General features: G+C 31.8%; 3 protein-coding genes and 1 pseudogene across 3 annotated transcripts; 2 read left to right on the top strand and 2 right to left on the bottom strand.

Moving 5' to 3' along the window:
- The first annotated feature begins 1,307 nt into the window (after nt 1-1,307).
- LOC128166183 (solute carrier organic anion transporter family member 5A1-like) lies at nt 1,308-2,569 on the top strand. Its single transcript, XM_052831186.1, has 3 exons — nt 1,308-1,459; nt 1,831-2,011; nt 2,352-2,569. Exons 1-3 carry the CDS (start codon nt 1,308-1,310, stop codon nt 2,541-2,543), a joined length of 525 nt encoding a protein of 174 aa, XP_052687146.1. The 3' UTR covers nt 2,544-2,569.
- Nucleotides 2,570-2,760: 191 nt separating this feature from the next.
- Nucleotides 2,761-5,036, bottom strand: LOC128192231 (C1q-related factor-like; annotated as a pseudogene).
- Nucleotides 5,037-7,101: 2,065 nt separating this feature from the next.
- On the top strand, nt 7,102-9,605 carry LOC128192224 (uncharacterized). The gene is made up of 4 exons (XM_052864771.1): nt 7,102-7,143; nt 8,245-8,344; nt 8,526-8,694; nt 9,430-9,605. Exons 1-4 carry the CDS (start codon nt 7,102-7,104, stop codon nt 9,581-9,583), a joined length of 465 nt encoding a protein of 154 aa, XP_052720731.1. The 3' UTR covers nt 9,584-9,605.
- Nucleotides 9,606-17,320: 7,715 nt separating this feature from the next.
- Nucleotides 17,321-18,658, bottom strand: LOC128157871 (uncharacterized). Its single transcript, XM_052820534.1, has 2 exons — nt 18,226-18,658; nt 17,321-17,832 (listed from the first exon to the last, which is right to left on the bottom strand). The coding sequence occupies exons 1-2, from the start codon at nt 18,569-18,571 to the stop codon at nt 17,375-17,377; spliced, it is 804 nt and encodes a 267-aa protein (XP_052676494.1). The 5' UTR covers nt 18,572-18,658; the 3' UTR covers nt 17,321-17,374.
- Nucleotides 18,659-24,134: the final 5,476 nt, after the last annotated feature.

Here is a 24,134-nt window from a genome sequence, read left to right as displayed (position 1 = left end):
GAAGGAGTACGTGATAGAATCATGAGACCTTTTGTTTCAACCCGAGACGTTTTTTTTTAGCTTAGCTGGATATCATGAACACATCCGATTTGGTTGAGTTTGGATTTATTATTTTTGATGGAAATGACGCCGCACTTAAAGCATTGAAAAATAATGTAACTAATCCTGAAACATAAAATTTTCTTTAGAAAGGCAGTAATTGCAGTGAATAACGCATTTATTTGTGTGGTTAAGTTTTGTAATAGATATTTAAATGTCAAAACCTTTTCTCTAAAAATATTCAAGTTATTGTTAGAATTTAAAGGGGCAAGGTCACGATTTGGGTCAAATTCTATTTTTATTGTTAACACTGCTTTAGTATTTTTGATTAATCAGAATTTGAGAGTCAGTCGAGGAGTAATAAGCAAGATGCAAAGCTTACAGTTCTTTGTTATGTAAACAAGGTCCATGCTCTGTTTTTGGTTAGTTCGTTAGTTCAATACACCGGTAAAATATCTTCTTCAAGCTAATTTTTTAACCTACTAATTCGTTTTGAACATACATGTATATAAACAGTTCCTGGCGTTTGTCATATTTCATTTTAGTTCTTAACCTGGAATTATTTTATCAGCATTCAAATTGTTAACGAAAACGTTGTTTACAAAACAAATCAAAGTACTGAAGTATTGACGGGAGTTGATTTTATCGATTATTATTTATCTTAAAATCAACAATATGTTATTTTGCTTGGCAAGTAGTTTATAATCTCTATTTAAATTACGCACATTTTTATAATATGGATTCTCGGACTTTTCCGACAAGAATTTCGAGAAAACCTCTTATGAATCATGTTGTGTAATAGATAGATAACCTTGTTTATACTACACATGGCCAACTAAATTAGTCTAGAAAGTTTATAATAAAATCAGCAAGTTAAAAAAAAAGTCATTGTAACCATGTTCTACGCATTTTTGGAAATGTTATTATATTTTTATCACATACTGGAGACCAAAAAAATCTCTCAGTTGATCAATTTGGCTAACAGAATGAACACAGTTGTTCTCCTCTAAAGTCACAAATTGTTGGCACATTTATTTGATGAGAGATTGCAAATGGAGGATCCAAGTTTACAAAGAAGTATTCATTTAAGGAAAATAGTATAGATCTATAGTCTGAAACAATTTCTTTGCAAAAAATCTGATTTTAAAGATGCTTATATATGTTATATTAAAAGAAATTTTAATTAAACCTTTGTTCCTTACATAATTTGTTTAAAATATTCTTGACAGAGTACCTTGAATATTTCTTGTTTCATTAGATATTAGCAAATGCTTCTGTTGATTACAGGCGCCATCAAGCTGACCTTGTTGTTGGACTCCCTGGCCCTGTTGGGGTTCTTGTCCTTCCTGGTACTGGGATGTGACAATCCAAAAATAGCAGGCGCTACCTTCCCATATCATGCTTCTGTTAACCTAAACAGGTAAGATGTGGCTCATCTTATAATCTTAACATATTTGGGAGAATGAAACTTAGTTTTTAAGGACAGAAGTATATATTGAACAGCATGTGTGTAATAATACTAGGCAGATAGCAAGATTACATGTACGCAGTCAAAATGGGTGTTGTAGCTAATATCACAGCTGGGGAATGTAACAAGAACTGAATTCTAGCTGGTTTTCATGATCGAAGATTATTCTCTGTACTTTGACATAAAATGATACTGAGGGCAATTTCGCATTCTAGACTGCTATTCTCTCATCTATTCATGAAAAAGATTCCATATTTCAGAGACATGTCCATTGTAGATGCTACGTGTTTATAATGGATGTGACATTCACTATATGATTTCAGCTCCGAATTGGAAGAGTTTGAAATAGAAGCGAATCTGACTTTGACCTGTAACATTGGTTGCTCGTGTTCCAACAACCACCTGGAACCGATCTGTGGCATTAACGGCATTACCTACTTCTCCCCCTGCCATGCGGGCTGTACCCAGTTCTTCAGCCGCATCACCACAGAGGAGAAAATGGTGGTAAGTGTTTGTATTGTCTGTAAAGTAAAACACGACAAAAGGAAGTGTTGAGAAAAAGCGATATTGGTTTGTTTTAACCCTAATTCATTCAATCTAATAAGTTTATATAAATCCATGTACAATTTTAAGATTAGAGCAATGAAACTGACTTTGCTGTGATTTGTTCTAACAGTGTTCGCTGTGACCATGTTGTATTGTTGTACTGTCTTCTCATGCTACTTATGTGTTAACGCTGTAGGATAGTACAGATGCATTGACTACGTAGATGGTTGAATTTCTAGTTTTTGTATCAATGAGTAGTGTTTTCTTGGTGATCATTGTGTGACTTTTTGTTTTGTAGAATTTTAGCGGTTGTTCTTGCATCATGGAAAACTCAAGTATTTCCCCCGAAGTTATCATGTCTCCAGTAGCAACCAGTGGACCGTGTAAATCCACCTGTCAGAACCTTCTCCCATTCCTTATTCTACTCGTGATCCTAACTTTCACTGTGGCTGGCACACAGATGCCCCTCCTTATGATTACACTCAGGTAAGTAGATGATTGAATCTCTCATAGGATTAAAAGTTTGACATTTGTTTCCTAAATTATGACATTTTTACATTTAATTATAAATTATCGATTATTTTTTTAAAAAAGAGAATAATTGCTATTTTCTAGGTCTGTCCATTAGTATATATAAATCCTTTTAAGCTTATGAATAGACAGACGACAAGACTCAATCCTGTGTATTTTCGCACTTCTCTTAAATTTTAACACAAAATACACCACCCAGAAAATGACGTTTTCATGTTGTTGTCACTGAAAATGTTTCCACGAGGATTATATCCAGGTTTTGATCTTACCGTGACTACATCGCCCTGCGGAACCTGAATTACAGCTAGGCCAGTTACTCCATTAGGGGTATCATCGGCTTGCACATAAATTATACCAGCTCTGGCGTTGTTGTGTGTCAATTCTATTGGAATATAAGTTTGTGGGTCTGCAAAGGTTGTCAAGGAAAACACGTACATGCCTTGTCTTGGGGCTGTAAATGCCCCGGTGAACTTGCTATAGCCATTTCCAGAATTCGCCATAAGATGGTCATACACGATTATATGATGGGCTCCTGGATTTATTTCAGCATTTGTAAGGTAGGCATAAAATGCAATTACACCTTCTGGGACAGTCCTCATTTTTCTTTCTTGTATAGAAATTGAACTAAAAATTAGATCACAAAAATGGGATAAGCGTTGGATCAAGGATTTATACTTGTAAAGAATGGAGGAGTTTCGAACCAAAATATTTTTTCCCGGATTCCTCACGCCCTTTTTGCTGTTTTATGTTTAAGGAAGGTACCCACCATTAGACATTAAAATGTATATGCTTAAGGACAATGCATTACAGTAACGAATCAACGTATGATAGACAAAAAATATATTTACATCAACCAAGTATGATTCCCGCTATTATATACGGAAACTTATTGTTAATTCAGAACTCTGTAGAAATTGACAGGATTAAAATCTACACACCCCGTTCATCCACTGGTCAAAACTACTGCGATCTTAGGAAAACCCCGAACCGCGAGTCAATGTCCCATGGAAGCCGATATGGCTGTTTCTTATAGCTAACGCTCTGGTGTACATTAATAGAAATTTAGTGAATTTTACTTACTTTTTACAATTAATATATCAAAAGAAAGATGTTAATATAAAAAATAAAATGCTTTTTTGTTATTCATTAGGTTTATAAGGTAGCAATCATTTCAGAAAAATTCTGACACGCTAACGCGGGTTATTTACTTTTTCTGCAGTGTCGTTAACTTAGTATTCCGCAAAGAAATCACCAAAGAAAGCATTTTATTGTTTAATAAAAAGAAACAAAATGTAACAGTAGAAAGAATTAGTCCTTGTATAAGGACTTTAAAAATCAAAATCAATACATTTGATACACTATAAGAGTTTGGAAGTTCTATGTAAAAAGATATTAAAAACAAATTCTCCGTATCTTCTATGCTATAATACTAGTATATTTTATTTAACTATGCAAACATTCTAGCTGATTAGTAAAAAGTAAAAAGAAGTACAATGTAGAGTATACTGTGGTTTCATCAATATTCGTTTAAAACCAATTTTCGTGGATTTCGTTGTTAAGTTAATCCATGAAATTAAGTGTTCATTGAAATGCAATTTCTACTAATAATTTGTATTGAAAGGATCATTGGCCACGTATTTAAGTATCCTTGAAACCATGATTTTCACTTTATCCACGAAAATTGATACCCTTGAATATTAATGAAACCACAGTAGTTTAGAATTTGGTTTATACCATGACCCCATTACCCTCCTAACTTACGTTAGGTTTCATTAAGGTTTCAAAATCATTATTAATATCAGTGTGGGGGTTTAAATCTTTTAAAACTTTTCTTATATAGTATTGCAAATTGCTATCATTTGAAGCATTTAAATACGTACCAAATCATCCCGATTCTTAATTGTTACAACAACCACTGATGAAACATTGCCTTAGATATTCGTTTTTTACTTGTAAAATAAAGCTGCTTCGCATAAAGCTAGCTGCTTTGATTAGAGGTATGGCCTATGTTACTCAGGTGAGCGAATTACTGTTAATTAGATAAGTCGGAGAATTACGCTTTCTATAGTGATATTATGAACTTTAAAACTAATTAGAATATACATACTCTTAACTGCTCTTTTTTCTTGTGGTCGTGGCAATACAGGGATTAATTTGAATGATCTTGTTCGTTCCTGTGGTAAACTCCGGTTTAAGATCATTGCTGAATCTTCCGGGTTTAAAACTGGTAAAGCCTCGTCATTCTCTGCCAACAATCTCTTCAAATCCAGAATGGCTTTCTTCTTAACTGAATCTGTTTAGCTTGCTTGTCATTTTCCAAGGTAAGATTTTGAATATGGTTAAGAACATTTTCCTTGAATTCCGCAAATTTTTTTCTACTGATGCAGTAAGTTGCATCTGCCTGTATTACACACAATACAATAGCCAAAGCAACGAAAATATTTGTTTGCATTCTTAGTAGTTTCAAAATAATTGTTTAAGAGGCATGTAAGTTGAAACCATTATATCCTCGTGATTGATAAGAATTTTACTATGTAATCAGATATGAAACCACGTGTTCGTTTGTTTGCTTTTTATAAAAAAAAATTACAACGCCCAGGTCTAGATCGAGAATGCCATATCTTTGTTCTTGGTAGATATCGATATCTTTGATGAACTGACATATAGTTTGCCTTACAAGTCTTCATTGCATGTTTTGTTTTCCTATTGAAAATCTTTTATTTTTACAATTTCTTTGTATATACAAAAATGTATTTTAATATTTTGTGTATTTAGTTTATTTGGGTGTATGTAATTTATTAAGTTTAAAATTATTCTTCTATAGTTGTGTCTACGTCAGTGTTTATTGTAAACGATCGGGTTAGGTATATAAATTATAATTCCCTATGGCTAGATATCATTTATACAGAGTATATAATATTTTACGAGATTTGATCTTTGTAAGAAATATACAAAGAAAGTCCAAAGACTATTTATAAATGTGCTTGTGAAAGGTTTATGCATTGTAAGCAAAGTTATATCAATACTACAAACCAAGCTTTCGGCAGCAGAAAATTTTTGGGTGATTGTAAGCTTGCTCTGAGATGACAGGCCTAGAGTTTTGTCATATCATGTTGTGATATCGTAGAGGATCACCATTACAAAACTAGTTTAATTAGATAGGTGTGAGAATTGTAAAAATTGAAGAAGGTTATTTTTATATAACTGTCACTTTGGAACTGTCATAATTATCCGGCACATTGTTTTAAATATATGAATAATGTGTATTATACAACAAGAAAATATTTTGTGTCTTTTGCAATTAAAAAAATAATAAATAACGAAAGAGTTTTAACAGTTCATGGTAAATACCAGTTGTAGCTCTTGTAAATACAATATGAGATTATTTTGTGGTTAATATAATAGCTATCATATATAAAGTTCATGTTTCAAATGTTAACCAATTAACAAATTACAATGCTAATCGTTATCTTTTATAACATCACTACAAAGTTAAAGCAAGTTCGTGAAATAGTGTCACATTTAGCCCATCTTTTGTCAAATGCGCTTGTTTCTTTAACATAATCACCTAAAATGTCAGAATCAATATTAAAGGGGCAATGAAAAAATGACAATAAAAAGCCGTGAACCATCTAAAAAATCCATAAAAAGAAATACAAATTCAAAGCAAAGCAACTCAGACCTCCAAATAAATAGAGGTAGGATCAGGTGCCAAGGAGGAGTGAGCATCCTCTGATGACCGGTCACACCCTCCGTGTGCTCTTTGTCATAATAGGAAAAAAATGGAAAAGTCCGTAGACAATTAGGTGATTAATTATGGTCTAACAATTAGTATGAAAAACGTCAGTCAGTATGCGACCTTGTGGAAGATTGTATTTGCTGACAAGGTCGTTGTATCGACCATAGAATTTACGAAAAAAGGCTTCAAACGAGACTGTTGATAGTCCTGTTTTATCAACTTGTTTGCCAGTAGCTTGCTTACCTTAGAAACTGTTCATACAAAGAGCATGCCCTTGCGTATCGAATCAACTGAGAGACAAAAACACCATATGCAGGTGACGAAGGTATATTGCTACGTAAGTAAGGAAAGTTGACAATAGAAAAATTGAAGTAATCGCGATTATCGTAAAGTTTTGCTGGTAGGTTACCATCACGTCCATTTCCAGTAAAATATCCAAATATGAAACAGCTGACGCAGACTCTGAGGTATCTTTTATTTCAAGTTTACTGGGATATACTGAGTCGACGTAAGTATAAAATAACAATTGTTAATTGATAATACGTCGTCGATATACCTGAATGTTGAGCTGAAGGCCACATCAAGTGAGTCACTATTTTTGAATAAATTCTGCTTCATAAGAAAACAAAAATAGATCTGCTAATAATGGGGCACAACTTTACCCATGGGAATTCCATTGTTGGAAGACTTGATTTCCAAAAACTACATAGATGTTGTCTATCAGAAACTCAACCGTCTTATTAAAATAAACTTTAGAGTACTTGTGTGTGCAATCTAAATGGTTTTTAACAAAATAACTTTTAAGATTTCCAACGACAAGGTAAGCATTTTACGACTTCTACTTTTATTGAATAAACGATAATTTGTCATGGGAAATGGTTATATAAAGCGTTGAAAAATCGTTCGTTTTGATGCTGTTGATTTTGGTAATATTTTGTGACATCAAAGTCTCTAATAATTCTTTAGAGTTTTTTAATTTCCAAATCTGATTCACATCAGTTCTGGAGTATATATTTGTACAGTACTCGTGAAGTTTCTCCTTCACTGCTGTAAGAATATTAGTAAGGAGTAAAGAGAGAGGTTTGATAGAACATTTACTGGAACCTGCTATATATCTCTGTTTGTATGAACTTTTGTGAGGCTTTGGAATCCAGTGCAAATAAGGCAAATCAAATTCATTTTGTGTATTGGGGATATTATAGATATCCATAACCGATTTGTAAATAATTTTCAATCTAAAAACATATCCATACTAAACAAACGAGTACAGGATCAGACATATAAGTTTTTGTTGCTAAAACATTTATCACAATAAAAAAATAGTTTGGAATAGGGGTTTTTTTGTATTAAAAAATCTCAGTGTTAGTAAACCATGAGAGCAAATTTTATTCCCCACTGATTACGAAAAAAGGTTTATGAGAAACAAAAACTTGAAATTCCTTTAGTTGAGCCAATTAGCAAATATAACTATAATAGGGATGTTTTTCCTTTGAAGAGGTTTCTAGGGAAATAACCATCGACAGTCCGTGACTCTCGTGATTGTGAAGCAAGTTTAAAGTTTATCTTACCATATCAGTAGTGGGTTCTGATTTGTATTGCATTTAATACAGGAAAATTGGTCACGGTTCTAACTATACATGGTTTCTCAGATGGTCAAAGTTATACATGACTCCTTGTGTTTCCTCCAGTCAATAGTCCTTAAGTGGGAATTTGTTTTTAATGCTCTGTAATTTATTATATTCGGTTATAAAATTGACGACTGTGATCGAAAACACATAGATAAGATAAATTATCGATGCTTTTGGTTTCTGGATATTAGAATATGTCATGTTTCTGACATATTGATAATCATCATTTTGCAACAGGTTTTTATGACAAATCAGTTTAAATTTTGCTATAAAATGGATCAGTGTCATTATAGTGCATTGCTCTGAATTATTTTATACATAATAACGATAAAATAAAATCTGCCTTTGTATCAAGACTTATCATTTTAAGTGTGGTTTTTGCTGAAACATATGGTATGTATGAGCGAATTCTTCTTTTATATAACGTTACATTTACCTTTGTTGAACGTTTTCAATTTCATTTCTCCTCTAAAAGTGTACCTTTCATGATAATAAAATCATCAATACATGTATTTACCTTTTTCACGTACAACTCTTCAAACTGTATTTTAATTCAACATTTTTTTTGGAAAAGCGTATGACGCAGATGCCATTGTACAAGCAGCATATGCAGCCAGTTCCACTGGTGGGTTTGTATCTGCCATCAGAAGGACATGCGGTGGGACACAGGCTACATGTGATGCAATTTGTGGCAGTGCCATCAGCGGCATGAGAGATATCTATGGAAATCAAGGATCTACTACGTATGTCTCAATCAACTTATTTGTATTCAACAGAAAAAGAGATTTAATATTTTTTATTTTGACATTTCATTGCCAAATATTGAGCTAGGAGAAAAATTTAAGTGCAGTGCATGAAGTAATTTATTACAAGTCTATAATTACTACTGAAGTGATTTACAAACAGTTCCATAAATTCTCTCGAAGTTGTATAATTTCATTTGTTCGGTTTTAGCATGAATATAAAGATAAGTTTTTTAGCCTCTAATCGATCTTTAAAAAATGTATATTCAAGGTAAAATAGAGGTCAAAGTCACAAATCTATCAAAAATATTCTAAACAAAATATTTGAATTAAACCAAAACTCTGTTTTTAATTTTTTTTTCTGCACGATTTTAAACAGATATTAAATTTGTTCTGTATCTAATTGTTTTTGGAAAAAATGCTGGAATCAGACTTTTTTAATTTCGATTCGTGTCGAAGGCCCGAATAAGTTACAATTAGTTTTCTTTATACTGTAGACGCTACGGTGTGGCAGATTTTTGTTTGACACACCTTTCCATTTTATATATTGAAACATGTAGACTTTCAATTATCAGCCTGATATAGATAAGTCATGTATTTCACATTATATGAAAGCCTTTGCCGTATTCCTATAATGTTACTGCATGAGAATTCAATTTAAATCAAACATACTCTAATTTTGATGGACATATGATCCTAGATGAACATTTCAGAAAATATTTTGTCTCTATACAGGGGGACTTGTTTCGAAGCATTCCACTTCTACTACAAACATGCTACTTTAACACCGGAAGAAAAGGGGAAGGCACTCATGGCCATGCATAGATACGGTGTAAGTGGATGTCAGTCTACCGGCTGCGGCCCAAACTTCTGCTGTTGTAAAGCGTGAATTGATCACAAAATAAAACGATACTGCCAAATCTGTTTCTTTAGTAAATATTTAGTTTTTATTTTTTTTTTCATTGGAGATGAAGTCTTTTTTAAAATTTTAAATGAAACAAAATTTGAAATTGTGTAAGGCGATAAGGAGGTCTACATAAACATGCAAATACCTTAAGGAAATGTAAAATCTGGCTTGTAAACATGGAAGCAAAAAGTGTCCATCATATTGAGCTTTTTATGTGAGCAAGTATTTTCAAGTCAAACCATCAGAGGCAAATGAATGTTCCAGAATATGTTCTATGAAGGTATGAAGTCAACATTGCAGGATACTACAGGCTACATCTTTGAGAAAATAAGAGACGTTGATGAACCCAGAAAAGCTGTAAGAAGAAAAGAAGAAGAAATGAACAAGAAGAAAACATTCACATCTGGACAAGTAAAACAAGTAAAAACAACAGAGTCTCAATCTAACATAAATCAACTTAAAGAAATTGTTCAGAAACTACTAGTATCACTAGATGTGACAGACATGAAAAAGATATAAATGAAGGGAAACAAAATACACAGGACAGTTATACTAAAATACAACAGATAGACGAGCTGCCTTATATTGTGCAATATGCAAACATGATTATTAAGATAACTTATTTCTTATTCCAACGGAAAGTTTTAAATTATCACAGGGCGAAAAACAATCTTTAAGCAAGTCCTTAAAGGTGGCTTAAAGGTGGCGTAAAGGTAGCTTAAAGGATATACAATCTTTAAGCCACCTTTAAGTCACCTTTAAGCTGAGCTTATAGGTCCTTAATGTCCAAACTTCTTTAAGTCACCTTTAAGCCATCTTTAAGCTACCTTTAAGCATCTTTAAGTGATATTTACGCTCCCTTTAAGTTGTCTTGAGCTGCATGATTTAATTTAATAATCGGTTGAAGGTATGTATTTTTTTTTCAATTTTAATTATTTCTAGGTCTAATTCTAGATCTGCTAGATACATGTTAAAAATGAAGACTCTCAACTGCCTTTGTTATATCGGCCAGGATATTACTGCTTTGTTTGTTTAGACATAGTTTTGTTCGTTTGTGTATATCTAATTCGAGTCTATTGTTTGTCCAATTTAAGAAAACCCCTGGAACTAACAAAGAATATACAAGATATACACAACAGTTGTGTCGTGTGCCCAGGTGCACGTTTGTGTATATCTAATTAGAGTCTATTGTTTGTCCAACTTAAGAAAACTCCTGGAACTAACACAGAATATACAAGATCTACACAACAGGTGGGTCGTGTGCCCAGGTGCAAGTCAGGATTTCTAAAGGCGTTGAAATCTTAGTATGTACGTGTATACGATAAGTCTAGTGAATAAAAGTTTATTTACATTTGTAATTCATTTTTAAAGTATTATTTCCTAACTCTGGGTTCTAAAATGTTACGTCTACAAATTAAAGATACATGTATGTAAGAGTAAAATCTAGAGGCTAATTAATTCCTGTACCGGTGATCATAAATAGGGGTTAATTGTTTAAGTATATGTATAAGAGTAAATATGTCACATACCCGGCCTGGTACATCATACAATTGTATGTACAAGTATACATGTATGTATACATCATTTGCAATTGCCACATGCAGTAAATACGTCACCCGTAATTGGTAATATTGTTTGTTATAGAATTGATAGTCTAAAAATCATGTATACAATTAAATGTTTAAACATAATGGAACGGCGCCGTGATAATGAAAACCGGGAAAATTGCGTAGAACTTTCAATGCTTTTAATAAAAGAAATGATTCCATCTTCTTCCTTGCATTTTATTTAGCTATGAATTAGGTGAACGTTTATCTACTCGGTTTAAATTTATTTACTAAGTAAGCCTAACGGTTTCCATTAAGGTACATGTATAATATATTTTTTTTCACTGAAGACCAAGTTCCGTATTTCATTCTAAATATATGCATGCATGTAATTTATAAATTAGATATGATTGATTGTTGGAAGTCAAAATCTTATCAAGTAAAAAATACACATTGAATACATTGATTCAATATCCACTGATATATAGGATATAAAAACCTCAATAAATATGTAAGTTGCCCTGGCGCAGAGGAAGTGAGGTGATGCTGATAAACGAAAGGTCTCGGGTTCAATCCTCATCTCGTGCGTTTTGATTATTTTTTTTTCATTTAATTTTCTAGAACAAAAGCCGTTTTTGATACCTTTTCTATCATTATCATGTAGTTAATATATTTTGTTGGTAAATTAATCACAATATTGAATTGAAAGATTTTTAATGGCTTAAAATGGCTTAAAGGTAGCTAAAGGTAGCTTAAAGGTGGCTTAAAGAAGTTTGGACATTAAGGACCTATAAGGTGTCCTTAAAGGTGGCTTAAAGATAGTCTTTAAGCTGCCTTTAAGCCATCGTTACGCTTTCTTTAAGTCATCTTTAAGCAACACATATAGCTTAAAGGTGGCTTAAAGATCGTCTTTAAGCTACCTTTAAGCATCTTTAAGCTATCTTTAAGGAGAACTTAAAGATGATCATTCATCCTGTGTATATTCAAAATATAAAATATGAACAATATTTTACATTTATTCGGCTTTATAAGTTCCGTATCAAATTTAACCTTTTATATTTACTACTATGTATAGTATCCATCCTTTTTTCTTAATTTAGAGCGTAATTGACTGTAAAAGCTAAATCGAACAGAAGGACGTGGGCTTTTAAATCTGAAGAGTGGTTATGCTTAATAAGAAATTATAATATGGGCCTTGATTGCTAAATTTCACGCAGGTATTAAAAAATGGATCATACCGGCCTTTTCAGTTTTGAAGTTAAAATTCTTTTTACTGATAATCTTGAATGCAGCGCTAACACATTTACTTTTGATATGGAACTGGAATATTCTGTTCTACGAAAAGTGTGCATAACTCTTCTAAAACAATTAGCAATATGCAAAATGGACCAATCAATTAGTCATATGTATTTTTATAAAAGAATTATACCTTTTGGTATGAATTGATTCAAAGATCGTTAAATATCTCTTTTATCTCAGGTAGCTTGTTAAAAACACAGTTTGTACCCTCGATATCTCAGAAACTATAAGTGATCAAAGCACGAAACTTTCATGGATGATAGACACTTGGTTGAAGATATGGTTAACCGGTATCATTTTATCTTCCGTTACTTCCAGTCCACACAGGAAAAGTTCAAACAAGTCGAGCTGTTTATTAGTTTAACTTTTTTTTAATATTTGTAGTTAGCTTGATGAACCATAATGTACAAACGGCAAGTATACAAGAAATATATAATACAGTTTACATTAAGTTGACGTATGATTAATACAAAAATGAATTGTACCATATGACATGCCTCAAAAAAAGAAGAAAGTGTGTTCAAATTTCAACCATCTGCGATGAATAGTTGCTGAAAAGATGCGACAGAAAAAGGTTAAATTTTTACGCGATCTATAGTCCTGACTTATTTGATATTTCCTTGTTAAAATATTTTTGAATAATTTTACTTGATAACAAAAAATAATATTTTACGTGGGTCAATAAAAGATATGAAGACAATATGACTGTATATCACATATATTTCTTTATGAAAGTCATGAGCAGCAAATTAACTATCCACCAATGCTTTTTATTAATGTGTGAAGTTTCAGTTCATTTCATGAAAAGGTACTGCTGTTGAGTGATTTTAAAATCAACATGTTTTTCACTACGGAGCACGATAACGTTCAAAAATAAAGTCAAGACGATCCACACACAGTTAAATATTGTCAAATTATAGAAAGGCACCTAATTTAAATCACGCTTAGTTTTTTGTGCCTTTCATCTTTCAGTGTATTCGAGAATCATAACTTAGTTCTTCAAAGTTTTGCTATTTATACCCATGTGATTCTTAGTTTACAACAGGAAAAGCCTGAACGTCAGATGAACTAACTTATTCTTTTGACCAAATATTAAGAGAGATCTAGTTTTTTCGGTCTGTTTGATGACTTTCTGTCTTTAAGAACTGATTTCTATTCAGCAAAGCAATATAACCCGTCATGTTTTAATACAAAGACTATCATGACAATACTGAATTTGAGGTTTTAATATAATATGGATTTAAATCCAAAAATATATTATAAATTCGCATTAAACTTAGTTTATTTATATATTATTTCTGTTGACATTTTATGTTTTATTGTTGACTTTACACAAATCTAAACCGTGTGTGATGACCTTATTTTTGCAGGATTGGAGTCTAAATAATTCTTGTAAATAAAAGAAAATATAATTTTTTCCCTTTTTTTTTATATTGTTTAAAAATATCGCTTAATCATGTCTATCAAGTTTAGTAGTACATGTAACTTGACGTTAAACAAATACATGTGGCTATAGTAAAATTCTTATTACTTCTAATTGGCCCTCGTTGAAGGATGTTTTGGCATTAAAATTCAATATCCTAACTATAGAACAAAAGGATATTTTGGTGCATATATTGTTTGCACAGCAATAGTTTAGCGTTATACAAATGAAATGATACACACCGACTTATACAAAACATTAAATCTACAACAATCATTATCCTTTTGTGACTTTGCCTAAATTACATGTACTATATGAACCACATGGCCTCTCATAGCAAAGCAATGCTAATTTACGTTACCAGTCTAGTTGGGAGAGAGGATATACGTAGCCCTAAATCTGTCATGAACGATACCGAATATAGAAGAAACACCACCGTTGCACACATTGACATAGTTTGACCCGTCACTGACCAGTTCTCATAAGTTGTATTTTCTTTTACCCGTATTGTCTGAACCTTTTCCAAGTTCCAATTTACCTAAGCGCACCCAAAGTTTCTCCCCAACAAAGATTGTCAGTCCAAGGGCTGATAAAAAAAAATCTACTAGCATTTGAGCAATGTTCATTTATTTATCAAGCAATAAATTATCATTAAAATTACGTTATATAACTGTTTGTTTCTGTGCCTAAGTAGTAAATTAATGTTATTATAGCCAAGCTATAACATATGACCGTAACAGTTCTTCATGTGATCTGTAAATAAATTTAAAGATAATCAGGCACCACTGGTCAATAAAACAACAGGTTTGTTTATCAGATTAAACAATGGCTGTTGCAACTTTTGTGTACAAACTGGTCATTTTTGGGGTTTTTTTCTTTTGCTACCAATAGTACGTATCTTGTATTGTTGTTTTGTTATCTAACAACTCGCAAAATTCAAATAATACTTGTTTTGATTTTTTTAAATTCTTTATATGTCCATATTTTACATATGAAGCACTAACATTGATACATACTGAATCGCTATTGACAAAGAAACGTGTTTGAAAGCAAAACAGACAAACTTACTACTAAGGAAATCTCAATGACGTTCTTTTAAACTATGTCAGACAGTTATAAAAAGTAACGTAAAACATTAGAATCGATTAAACAACCAAAACTACATGAAAGCCTGTAAAAGACCAATCAACAATATTTTGAGGATTTTTTTAAACAATGTTTTTTTATCCATTTAATGGATTTAATCTGTCTTCTTAATTTTTTTTTAATTTACTAAATACAAAATGTTTTCGGTAATAGTGTTCAATATTAAACCATAGTATCTATAATATTTCCAATTCAATGCAAATAATGAAATTTAACTAGTTTAACGTCATAAAACTGTTTGGCTAAATTTAATATCAGATTTTGTGTACGCTTCAAAACGATGGTTATGCTACGAATGTGTATTATAATAGACATTGGAGTAATTTTCCAGCTCAGTTAAGCTATATTTCAATGAAAAAAATTATGTAAAACATTTGTAACAAAACAAACGGCATTAAAAGGGCATTGAGTTATTGCCCCTGATGATTATATCACCCTTTTGACTTTGCTTTTAATAGAATCTAAATATAATTAGTGTACTGACAAATCAAAAATAAACCTGTGTACATTTTATTATCTATTACATGTATTTCTGAAGTTTGTGATGTTTACAATGGTTGCATTACATCCGGGTTTGATAAACCCAAACATTCGGGGGACGAAACCAAACGGTTCTCTTTACTAAATAAACTGTATTATATTTAGCGTAGACTTCTTTATCCATTAATTTGCTTCTTTGATCTTTTCATCGATATTAACAAGAAATCAGTAAGTGTTCAGGTAAGCATAATAGCCAAACAAGTTGACATATTTGATTTAAAGAATGATTCGTTATTTAAAACGAGAAGGCACACCATTCCCTATTACCAACAAGATGTCATACCAGTGTATAGTAATCGTCTCAAAGAGCTGAGTGGTTAACAATTTAACCATTCTGACCGTCACAAATTCCTTTGATTTTGGTTGTCGCGAGAAATTCATTATCATACTACACTGGTGCCTCATTGGCGGTGCCAAAAAAACGACCAATTTTTAAGAAAACATCTTTCCTACTTACATGTTGGAAAAATGCACGAATATGATGTCCATTACGCCTTCTACCAAAATTGTTAAATTTATGGCTCTTGTTCAAGAGTTCAGGTCCTATGGTAGATCCAATATGGACATATATAGTATATTCAATTATGGAAAATATTCTACTCCAATCCCATACAAATTTGAGAAAAACTAAATGCATGGTTATGATTGCCATGAAACCATAGAGAGCATTTTTTCTTCATTCACATGAAGGAGATATACTAAATGCATAATTCTGTTCATATATACCTCTACCGAAATTAAAGAATTTATTGCCATAGCTGTGTCAAGTTGTTAAGGCCAAAGTGTGGAACTAATACGACTATGTAGTGAAACTGTTTTAAATCTTAAAAATTCTTTTTCTTTTTGTCCACCTCAGAAAGAAATAAACTAAATGCATGCTTATGTGATTCATTAAACCCTCTACTTAATTGTGAACTTAATGACCTTTTGGCAAGAGGTTAAGGTCCATTTGGTAGAACCAATATGCCCTCATCGTAAAAAAATATATTGAATGTATCATATTATTTTATATATGGCAGGAAATTACAGGTATTTTTATCATAAACGTTTTCAAATACTGTAGAATCATTAAAATTCGTGGGGTCCAATTTTCGTGGATTGCTTAAATTTACAGGTTCGTGGGGACGTAATTTCGTGTATTCTCGTATCCCTACATTAGGTAATATGACGTTATTGTCTTAATTCGTGGAGGATGTTAATTCGTGGGTAAGAGGTACCCAGGAATTCCACGAAAATTGAGCAACCACGAAATCTATTGATTCCACAGTAAAGCATCAGATTACATGTTTATTTATAATGGTTTTTTTTTCATACTTAATATTATCACAATTTTTTAAAAGTGCTGTTTTTACTTAAAAGGATTCACATATTAATTTATTTTATATTCACAAGCAAAAGTAAACTGTTTTACAAGTATCCGTAAGTTACATGTATCTTAAACTTTCAAAACATTTTATGTGTAACTTATATTTGTTTATGTGCGCATTGCTGTTTAGTACTGTGGGTTCTTTAATATTCAAGGGTATCAATTTTCATGGATAAAGTGAAAATCACAGTTTCAAGGATACGTAAATTCGTGGCCAATGACCCTTTCAATACAAAATGTTAATAGAAATTGGGTTTCAATGAACATTTAATTTCGTGGATCAACTTAACAACGAAATCCACGAAAATCGGTATTCAACGAATATTGATGAAACCACAGTAGTATACAGCGACTTTTTTTTTATAAATATGTAATAAAAATGCTAAATGCAAAAACACTTTCATCAACGAGAAATCGATTTATTTATGAATTCTCATTTCAAAACATAGTTTTTAACTCGAACATGAAATACACCATCCAGAGAATGTCGTTTTCATTTTGTTGTCACTGTAAATGTTTCCACTGGGGTTATATCCGGGTTCTGACCTTACCATAACCACGTCATCCTGCTGAAGCTGAATAACGACTGAGCCAGTAACTCCATTAAAAGTTGTACTGGCATGCACGAAAACTATACCAGCCCGATGACTGTTGACCGCGAGTTCAATTGGAAAATACGAATTTGGGTCAACAAATGTTGTCCAGGAAAACACATACATGCCTGCTTTTGGGACTGTAAATGCTCCAGAGTGCTTGTTATATCCATTTCCAGAATTCGTCACGACATGGTCATATACGATTACATGATGCGGCCCTGGGTTTGTTTCTGTATTTGTAAGGTAGGCATAAAAGGCAACTACGTCTGCCATGACAGTTGTCATTGATCCTTGAGATGTTAATAATCTAGTTTCTGGAATGAAAATGAAAATTAATATGTTAAACTATAGTAGAATGAACTTCTTAAATATGTTCTTTATAAGAGTTTTTTTAACTGAACACAGCTGAAAGAGCGAGAGGAGTGAAATTCAGAAGTAAAAGCACAAGTGTCTTATGATTCTGTCAGACGAATGCTCAGTTGCAAATCCACTGCTGAAAATATTTTGTCTTTCTCATCTCAAAGAAAAGGTTCTGTTTAAATCAGGGTTACAGACAGTCAACATAAGATTTCAAATGCTCCCATATCCCAGATATTATTGCAAAAATATCCTTTGAAGACTTTTGACATGAGTATTATGTAAAATACACATGAAATTGATTTCGTAATCTAGTAAAATTGTCATCATATACGAATAAAAATACAAACTTTTAACTGTTCCTTTTACTGGCGATTTTGATATCAACGAATCTTTTCTGAATAACCTTGAATGTTTCAAAGGTATACTGTCGTTAGAAATGTTTGTTGAATCTTCTGGACTTAAATTAGTTGATGCTTCTTCATACTTTGCCAACGAATTCATTAAATCCAGAATTTTTTTCCTCTGATGCTCTATTTGTACGGATTGCCTGTCATTTTCCAGGGTTAGTTTCTCAATTTGGTTAAAAACATTTGTCTTAAATTCGTCAAATTCTTGTCTGCTAATGCAGTCAGTTGCGTCTGTTTCTATTCCGCACAAAACGAAAACCAAAGCAACAGAAAACGTTGTTATCATTGTTCAATATGATCCGTATTCAATGTTCCGGTCCTTTACGTTTATCTTTGCTGAAGTAATCCCATATGATTGTCTAAGACCAACATTAACCGTCTCTCGGTCACTTAATTGATAAGCATTTTATTATGACCCTGAATAGCAAGAACTAAGCTTTGTATCGTGTCTGTCATAGTGTCATAGATTATGCAAACTTTTTTGACAAATATTATACCCCGGTAATTTTAAAAAAAGATATCTGCACTCAGATCTGAGGTCTGCTAGTTTTCACAATTTCACAGAAAATACACAATTTCCAGATCGGAAGTAATTATACAACGTACAAGGTCGGTACAGTATTATACACATATACCTAAGTAGAAATAAATGTAATAGATTGTACCACTGTACATGAATTGATATGTTTATATTTATACATATTAGTTATATTTGTATCAGCTTTATAGCTTCTGTTATTAACTAAGAATTGTTAGATATGTTTGGATATGATTTTATGAAAAAGAATGTTTTAACAGGCATATAGCATTGTTTTTATTGTAAGAGGGTTGCAATCTTATCTGAAAACTTGACATGCGACAATAAATTAAAACCTTATTGTGTTATCGTGGGAGGGGGGGGGGGAGGCGTAGTAGCGTTTTACTTAAAATTTATATTTCTGTTTTTTTGGTTTCTTTTTTATTTCAATACGATTTTCTTTGCCAAAAGAGTGGAGCAACTCTTTCAAAATTTGAAATTTGATATTTAAATCTGAGAAATATAATTGCTCATACAAAAAGAGGGGGGACAATTTCAATAGTCTAAGAGCGTTCGCTTATGTTTATTATGCACTTATTCGTTTAACGAAATTAATATGTAAAATGATACATAATATAAGACCAATAGACAATTATTAATTATTTAAGGTGCAAATGTAAGATATGCCCCTTGCGTCGATTTTTTGTTTTATCAAATTGTGCTAAGGTCACCTATGATTTTTCTTGACTATATTTACATGAAAGTCGTCTTTCTTATTATCAAAGTTCAAATTATTTGATCCGATTTGTATGGTATAAAAGGTCAATGTTTATAATATAAAATGTCATTTTTATGGAATGTAAACTATTTTCTAAAAATATCTTATAATGTATGTGAAAATTAAGTTTAAAGCTTTTTCATTCTAATTATGTTTGCAAATAATATCTCGATTTATTTAATGATTCGTTCTTTTTCATCTCTTAGAGATTTTTTAAGAAGGAAAAAATGCAACACATAATTATCAAAATCTGTACTACTCCATGTAAGCAATAACAACTAGTTAAGGCGCTTTCAAATCTATCCATATCATATTTTTGTTAAATTATTACTTCAATTTATAGTTTCTTATCAAAGCTGATTAAACCATACGTCATGTACTCCAGTTTTGTAAAAACAAAATAATATTGGTAAAATGCTTGTGTCCTGATAGTTTTCAACAGTAAACTATTAACCCTTGCTAAATAATTTCTTGAACCCTGTCAATACTTCAACTTCTAGTTACTGATGGTCGCAAGTTGACTGATGTTTTTCATGCTAACTGTAAGACCATAATTAAACACGCAATTGTCTACGGACTTTTCCGGGGTTTTTTCTGACTACGACAAAGAGCACACGGCGGGTGTGACCGGTCGGCAGGAGGATGCTAACTCCTCCTAGGCACCTGATCCTACCTCTATCTTTTTGGAGGTCCGTATTGCTCTGCTTTGAATTTGTATTTCGTTTTATGGATTTTTGAGTCGGTTGACGGTTTGTTATTCTCATTTTTTCATCTGAAATAAATACGAGTTTCTTGTGTTTTGTTACAATAAAACTCTGAGGTGTAAATCTCCTTTTACCGCATCTATACCTTAACACAAGAACAATGACAGGGATGATATATTTCAAAAGTTTGTGGAAAGCACTAATATCAAACATTTTACATGTACTAACTGCCTGTTAGTACATACATGCAGGTAATAAATTTGTTAATTTTTGTTTGTTCGTTGAATGACCATCCACAAACCTTCCCCAAACGCCAGTATCCTCTCTTGGTAATTATACATATCAAAAACCTACAAAAACATTTGATTCATTGTAACCATGAATGCTATTTGGCTGCTAATTTACCATGTCAAGTTTACTTTATATCAGATAAACCCTGCCTTAAAATATTGGGTTAAACGTTTTTATTTGAACCATTTTGCTCAATTTATAAACAAGAAATCATATTGACGCAAGCGTCAAATGGGCCGCAAAATATGATTGTTGTATGAATCAGGCTTTGGGTAATGCTAAATGTAATGGTAATGCCTCAAAATTAGCATTACAAGTAATGCTAATATAATGCATTACTTTCTAAAATCTAGTGTAATGCTGCCATTACATGGCATTACTTTGCATTACTATGCAGATTTATGCATGTTCACTTTAAAAAATGTGATGAATAAATGAATAGTTGAAATTGAATTTGATTAAATTTATTTTTATAGAAGAAAGAAATAATTCTAATTGAGAAAAAAAGTTTTAATTGTACATGTTTTATTAAAAAGGGTTTTTTAGAATTCATTTTTAAATTGTTTAAATTACTTAAGATAACAGCACAATTTCATAACATTTTTAAGAGTGTTGTTATTAAGAGTTTTTAATCTTTTAAACAATTAATTTACTCCAACTAGTTTGCACTTTAATAAGAAATGTGTCAACAACACACTATGCCCCCAGGATAATCTAAGCATCAAAACAATCTATTGTTATAAGAAGTGCTAAACACCCCAATCCCCTTCCCTTCGCTATGTCACAATAGAATAGGAGACAGACATGCACCTTTAAAAGCAAAATGAATGCACTGTCCATCCATGATGAAAATCAATATCAATTTCAATATTATAACCCATTTGAAAATAATCTTACTTATTTTCTCTCTGTCTCTCTTTCTTAAAATACGATTAAAATATATTAAAAAATATAACTGGGAAAAATCATCTGTTTATAAATTGATAAAAATTTAATAAGTGTCCAAAATTATAAAGATTTGTGTAATCTTGGGATATATCTATATTTAGCTTTTAAAAACCGCAATATTATTTCATAATTTTTTTTTTGTTACGCATGTTATCCTGTGTCTCTATTTCATATCTGATATTGTATCATGCCAAATGTCTATAAATATCATTTTACTTATGTAATATGTTGTTCATATTGCCACAATATGATTATTCATTGAGCAAATAAAGAATGACTCTTGTTTATTCATTGAATTTGAACCTGATACTGAGCATGAAGCTGTAGATATGTTAAAAGAGTGTTGTATATTTGAAACATTTGCAAAAACTCTTTATTAGCTTTACTTTAAAAAAAAAGTAATGGTTATGCATTACTTTACGCATGTAATGGTAATGTAATGCATTACTTCAAGAAAATCAAGTAATGGTAATGGTAATTTCATGCCCAAATTCATGAAGTAATGGTAATGTAATGCATTACTTTACAATGTAATTCGCCCCAAGCCTGGTATGAATCATCATCGGTTGTTTACATAAAAAAAAACACACCACAAAGAAGAAAATAACGAGTTGGTTGTACTAATTTTTATGGTAAATTTTAATTACTATATTTTTAGCAACACGTGTTGAATTTTAACATTTTAACTTTTATTATTAAGAATCGGGTTTGTTACTATAAGCATTTCCAACGGCAGTTGTATGATCATTGCCACAATATGAAGTAATAGAGAACACGCTGATTTGTACATTATTCTAGTACAAAGTTCAATTCACCATTATTTTCTTGGAGATTACGATTTCAAACCATCTTGATTTTTTTTGTTTATTTGTAAATTGTCTGATCATTTCGACCTTTATTTAAAGCGATGTCGAAGTCGTTATACAACCATACCCGGCTCATCGTCAAATTTAACATGAGGCGAAATAACGCGGTACCCTTTTATGTCGTTTGTTTTGTTAGCAAATTTTGTACGTATTTTTCTTCATTGAAATTTGGCTTGATTGACTGGAAAACTACTGCAATGTCTATCATCATACATATACTAAGCATAATCATCGTTTAAAAGCCTGCATAAAATTTGATATAAAATCGGACCAAGCAGCTTTAAATTTATAAGGAAAGAATTCATCTAGAAGTTATTTTTAGAAAAAGAACGCTGCTGTTAAATTTTTTCGCATTTTTTAAAAAAGAAATCTGTAAAAAAAAAAATACCTACTTATATCTACTCGTTTTCCGTGTGGTTTTGATATCAACGAGTCTTTTGAGGATAATATTGAGGGATCACTAGGTAAACTTTAGTTTGGAGTCACGGCTGTATCATTTTGATTCAAATTAATTGATGTTTCGTCATACTTTCTTAACATCCTTTTCAAATCAAGAATAGCTTTTTTTTATAGTCAATTTCTTTAGCCTGCTTGTCATTTTCCAAGGTCAGTTCCGGATAAGATTTAGAACATTTGACTTGAAAACATCAAATTCTTGTCTGCTGATGAAGTCAGTTGTAACTATCTCTATTTCTTTAATTAATTTTTCCCACAAGACGAAAACTAAAGCAACAAACAATCGTGTATTCATTTTGGAACTCAACATAATCGTAAAATGTTCCAGTGTGATTGTCGTCTGTATTTTAAACTCAAATTATTGTGTTAGACGCTTATATTTGAACTATTTATAGGTCACCTAACTGATAAGCATTTTAGTCTACTCTTATTGTCATGTCTCTCCTGATGTCGTTCACTCTGTCAAATCTTCTGAACTAAAGAAGGATATATCGACACGTTTGATATACTTGATTTTGCCGTACTACATACCTCTTTATTAACAATTATTTTTATACATACACATGTACATATCGATCGACATATACTTGAATTTAACCAATTTTAAACAATTTTTTCGCATATGAATGAACGTTTTTTTAAAAACCTTTTTAAAATGATTTTTAATTGCATTACATTATCATGTATTGATTGGTTTTTTTTCCTCCGGTATGGCTTTTTTGAAATAATGCAAAAGACGCATTGTTTACTAAAAATATACTCATTTTTTCAAATTGTTTTCATGCAGCACATTTATAAACGTACGTTTAATCATATTGTCCAACTTTTCAATTCTAACATTAAATACAACATCCAGAGAATGCCGTCTTCATGTTGTTGTCACTGTAAATATTTTCTGGTTATATCCGGGTTCTGGTCTTAACATGACAACTTCACCTTGATGAAGCTGAATACCACTTAACCAGTTACCCCGTTATAGGTAGTATCGCCACGCACGAACACTATGCCAGCCCAATAACTGTTGAGCGTGAGTTTGATTGGAATAGATACATATGAGTCAACGAATCATGCATGCCTGCTTTAGGGGCGGTAAAGGCTCCAGAGAAGTTACATCCATTTCGAGAATTCGTTATAGCATGATCAATTACGATTATATGACGCGGACCTGCGTTCGTTTAAGTTTTTGTCAGGTAGGTATAAAAGTCAACTACATCTGCTGGAACAGCCGTCGTCATTGTTGTTTGAGGCGATAATAATCGCATTTCTTGAAAATAAATGCATTTGAAAGA

This window comes from Crassostrea angulata, chromosome 1 (genome assembly GCF_025612915.1).
Source record: "Crassostrea angulata isolate pt1a10 chromosome 1, ASM2561291v2, whole genome shotgun sequence".
In the NCBI taxonomy this organism is placed as follows: domain Eukaryota; kingdom Metazoa; phylum Mollusca; class Bivalvia; order Ostreida; family Ostreidae; genus Magallana; species Magallana angulata.
Note: the sequence above shows the minus strand (reverse complement) of the source record. Positions and strands in the feature narration are given on the sequence as shown.

Bases quoted from the DNA above. Each gene is read 5' to 3' on its own strand.
- LOC128166183 (XM_052831186.1), top strand. From the start codon at position 1,308: ATGCTTCTGTTGATTACAGGCGCCATCAAGCTGACCTTGTTGTTGGAC. The intron at 1,460-1,830 runs GTAAGATGTGGC...ATATGATTTCAG, and splicing joins GCTTCTGTTAACCTAAACAG to CTCCGAATTGGAAGAGTTTG. The intron at 2,012-2,351 runs GTAAGTGTTTGT...TTTGTTTTGTAG, and splicing joins CCACAGAGGAGAAAATGGTG to AATTTTAGCGGTTGTTCTTG.
- LOC128192224 (XM_052864771.1), top strand. From the start codon at position 7,102: ATGGTTTTTAACAAAATAACTTTTAAGATTTCCAACGACAAG. The intron at 7,144-8,244 runs GTAAGCATTTTA...GTGTCATTATAG, and splicing joins TTAAGATTTCCAACGACAAG to TGCATTGCTCTGAATTATTT. The intron at 8,695-9,429 runs GTATGTCTCAAT...GTCTCTATACAG, and splicing joins GGAAATCAAGGATCTACTAC to GGGGACTTGTTTCGAAGCAT.
- LOC128157871 (XM_052820534.1), bottom strand. From the start codon at position 18,571: ATGATAACAACGTTTTCTGTTGCTTTGGTTTTCGTTTTGTGCGGAATA. The intron at 17,833-18,225 runs GTTTGTATTTTT...TTTTCATTCCAG, and splicing joins AGTAAAAGGAACAGTTAAAA to AAACTAGATTATTAACATCT.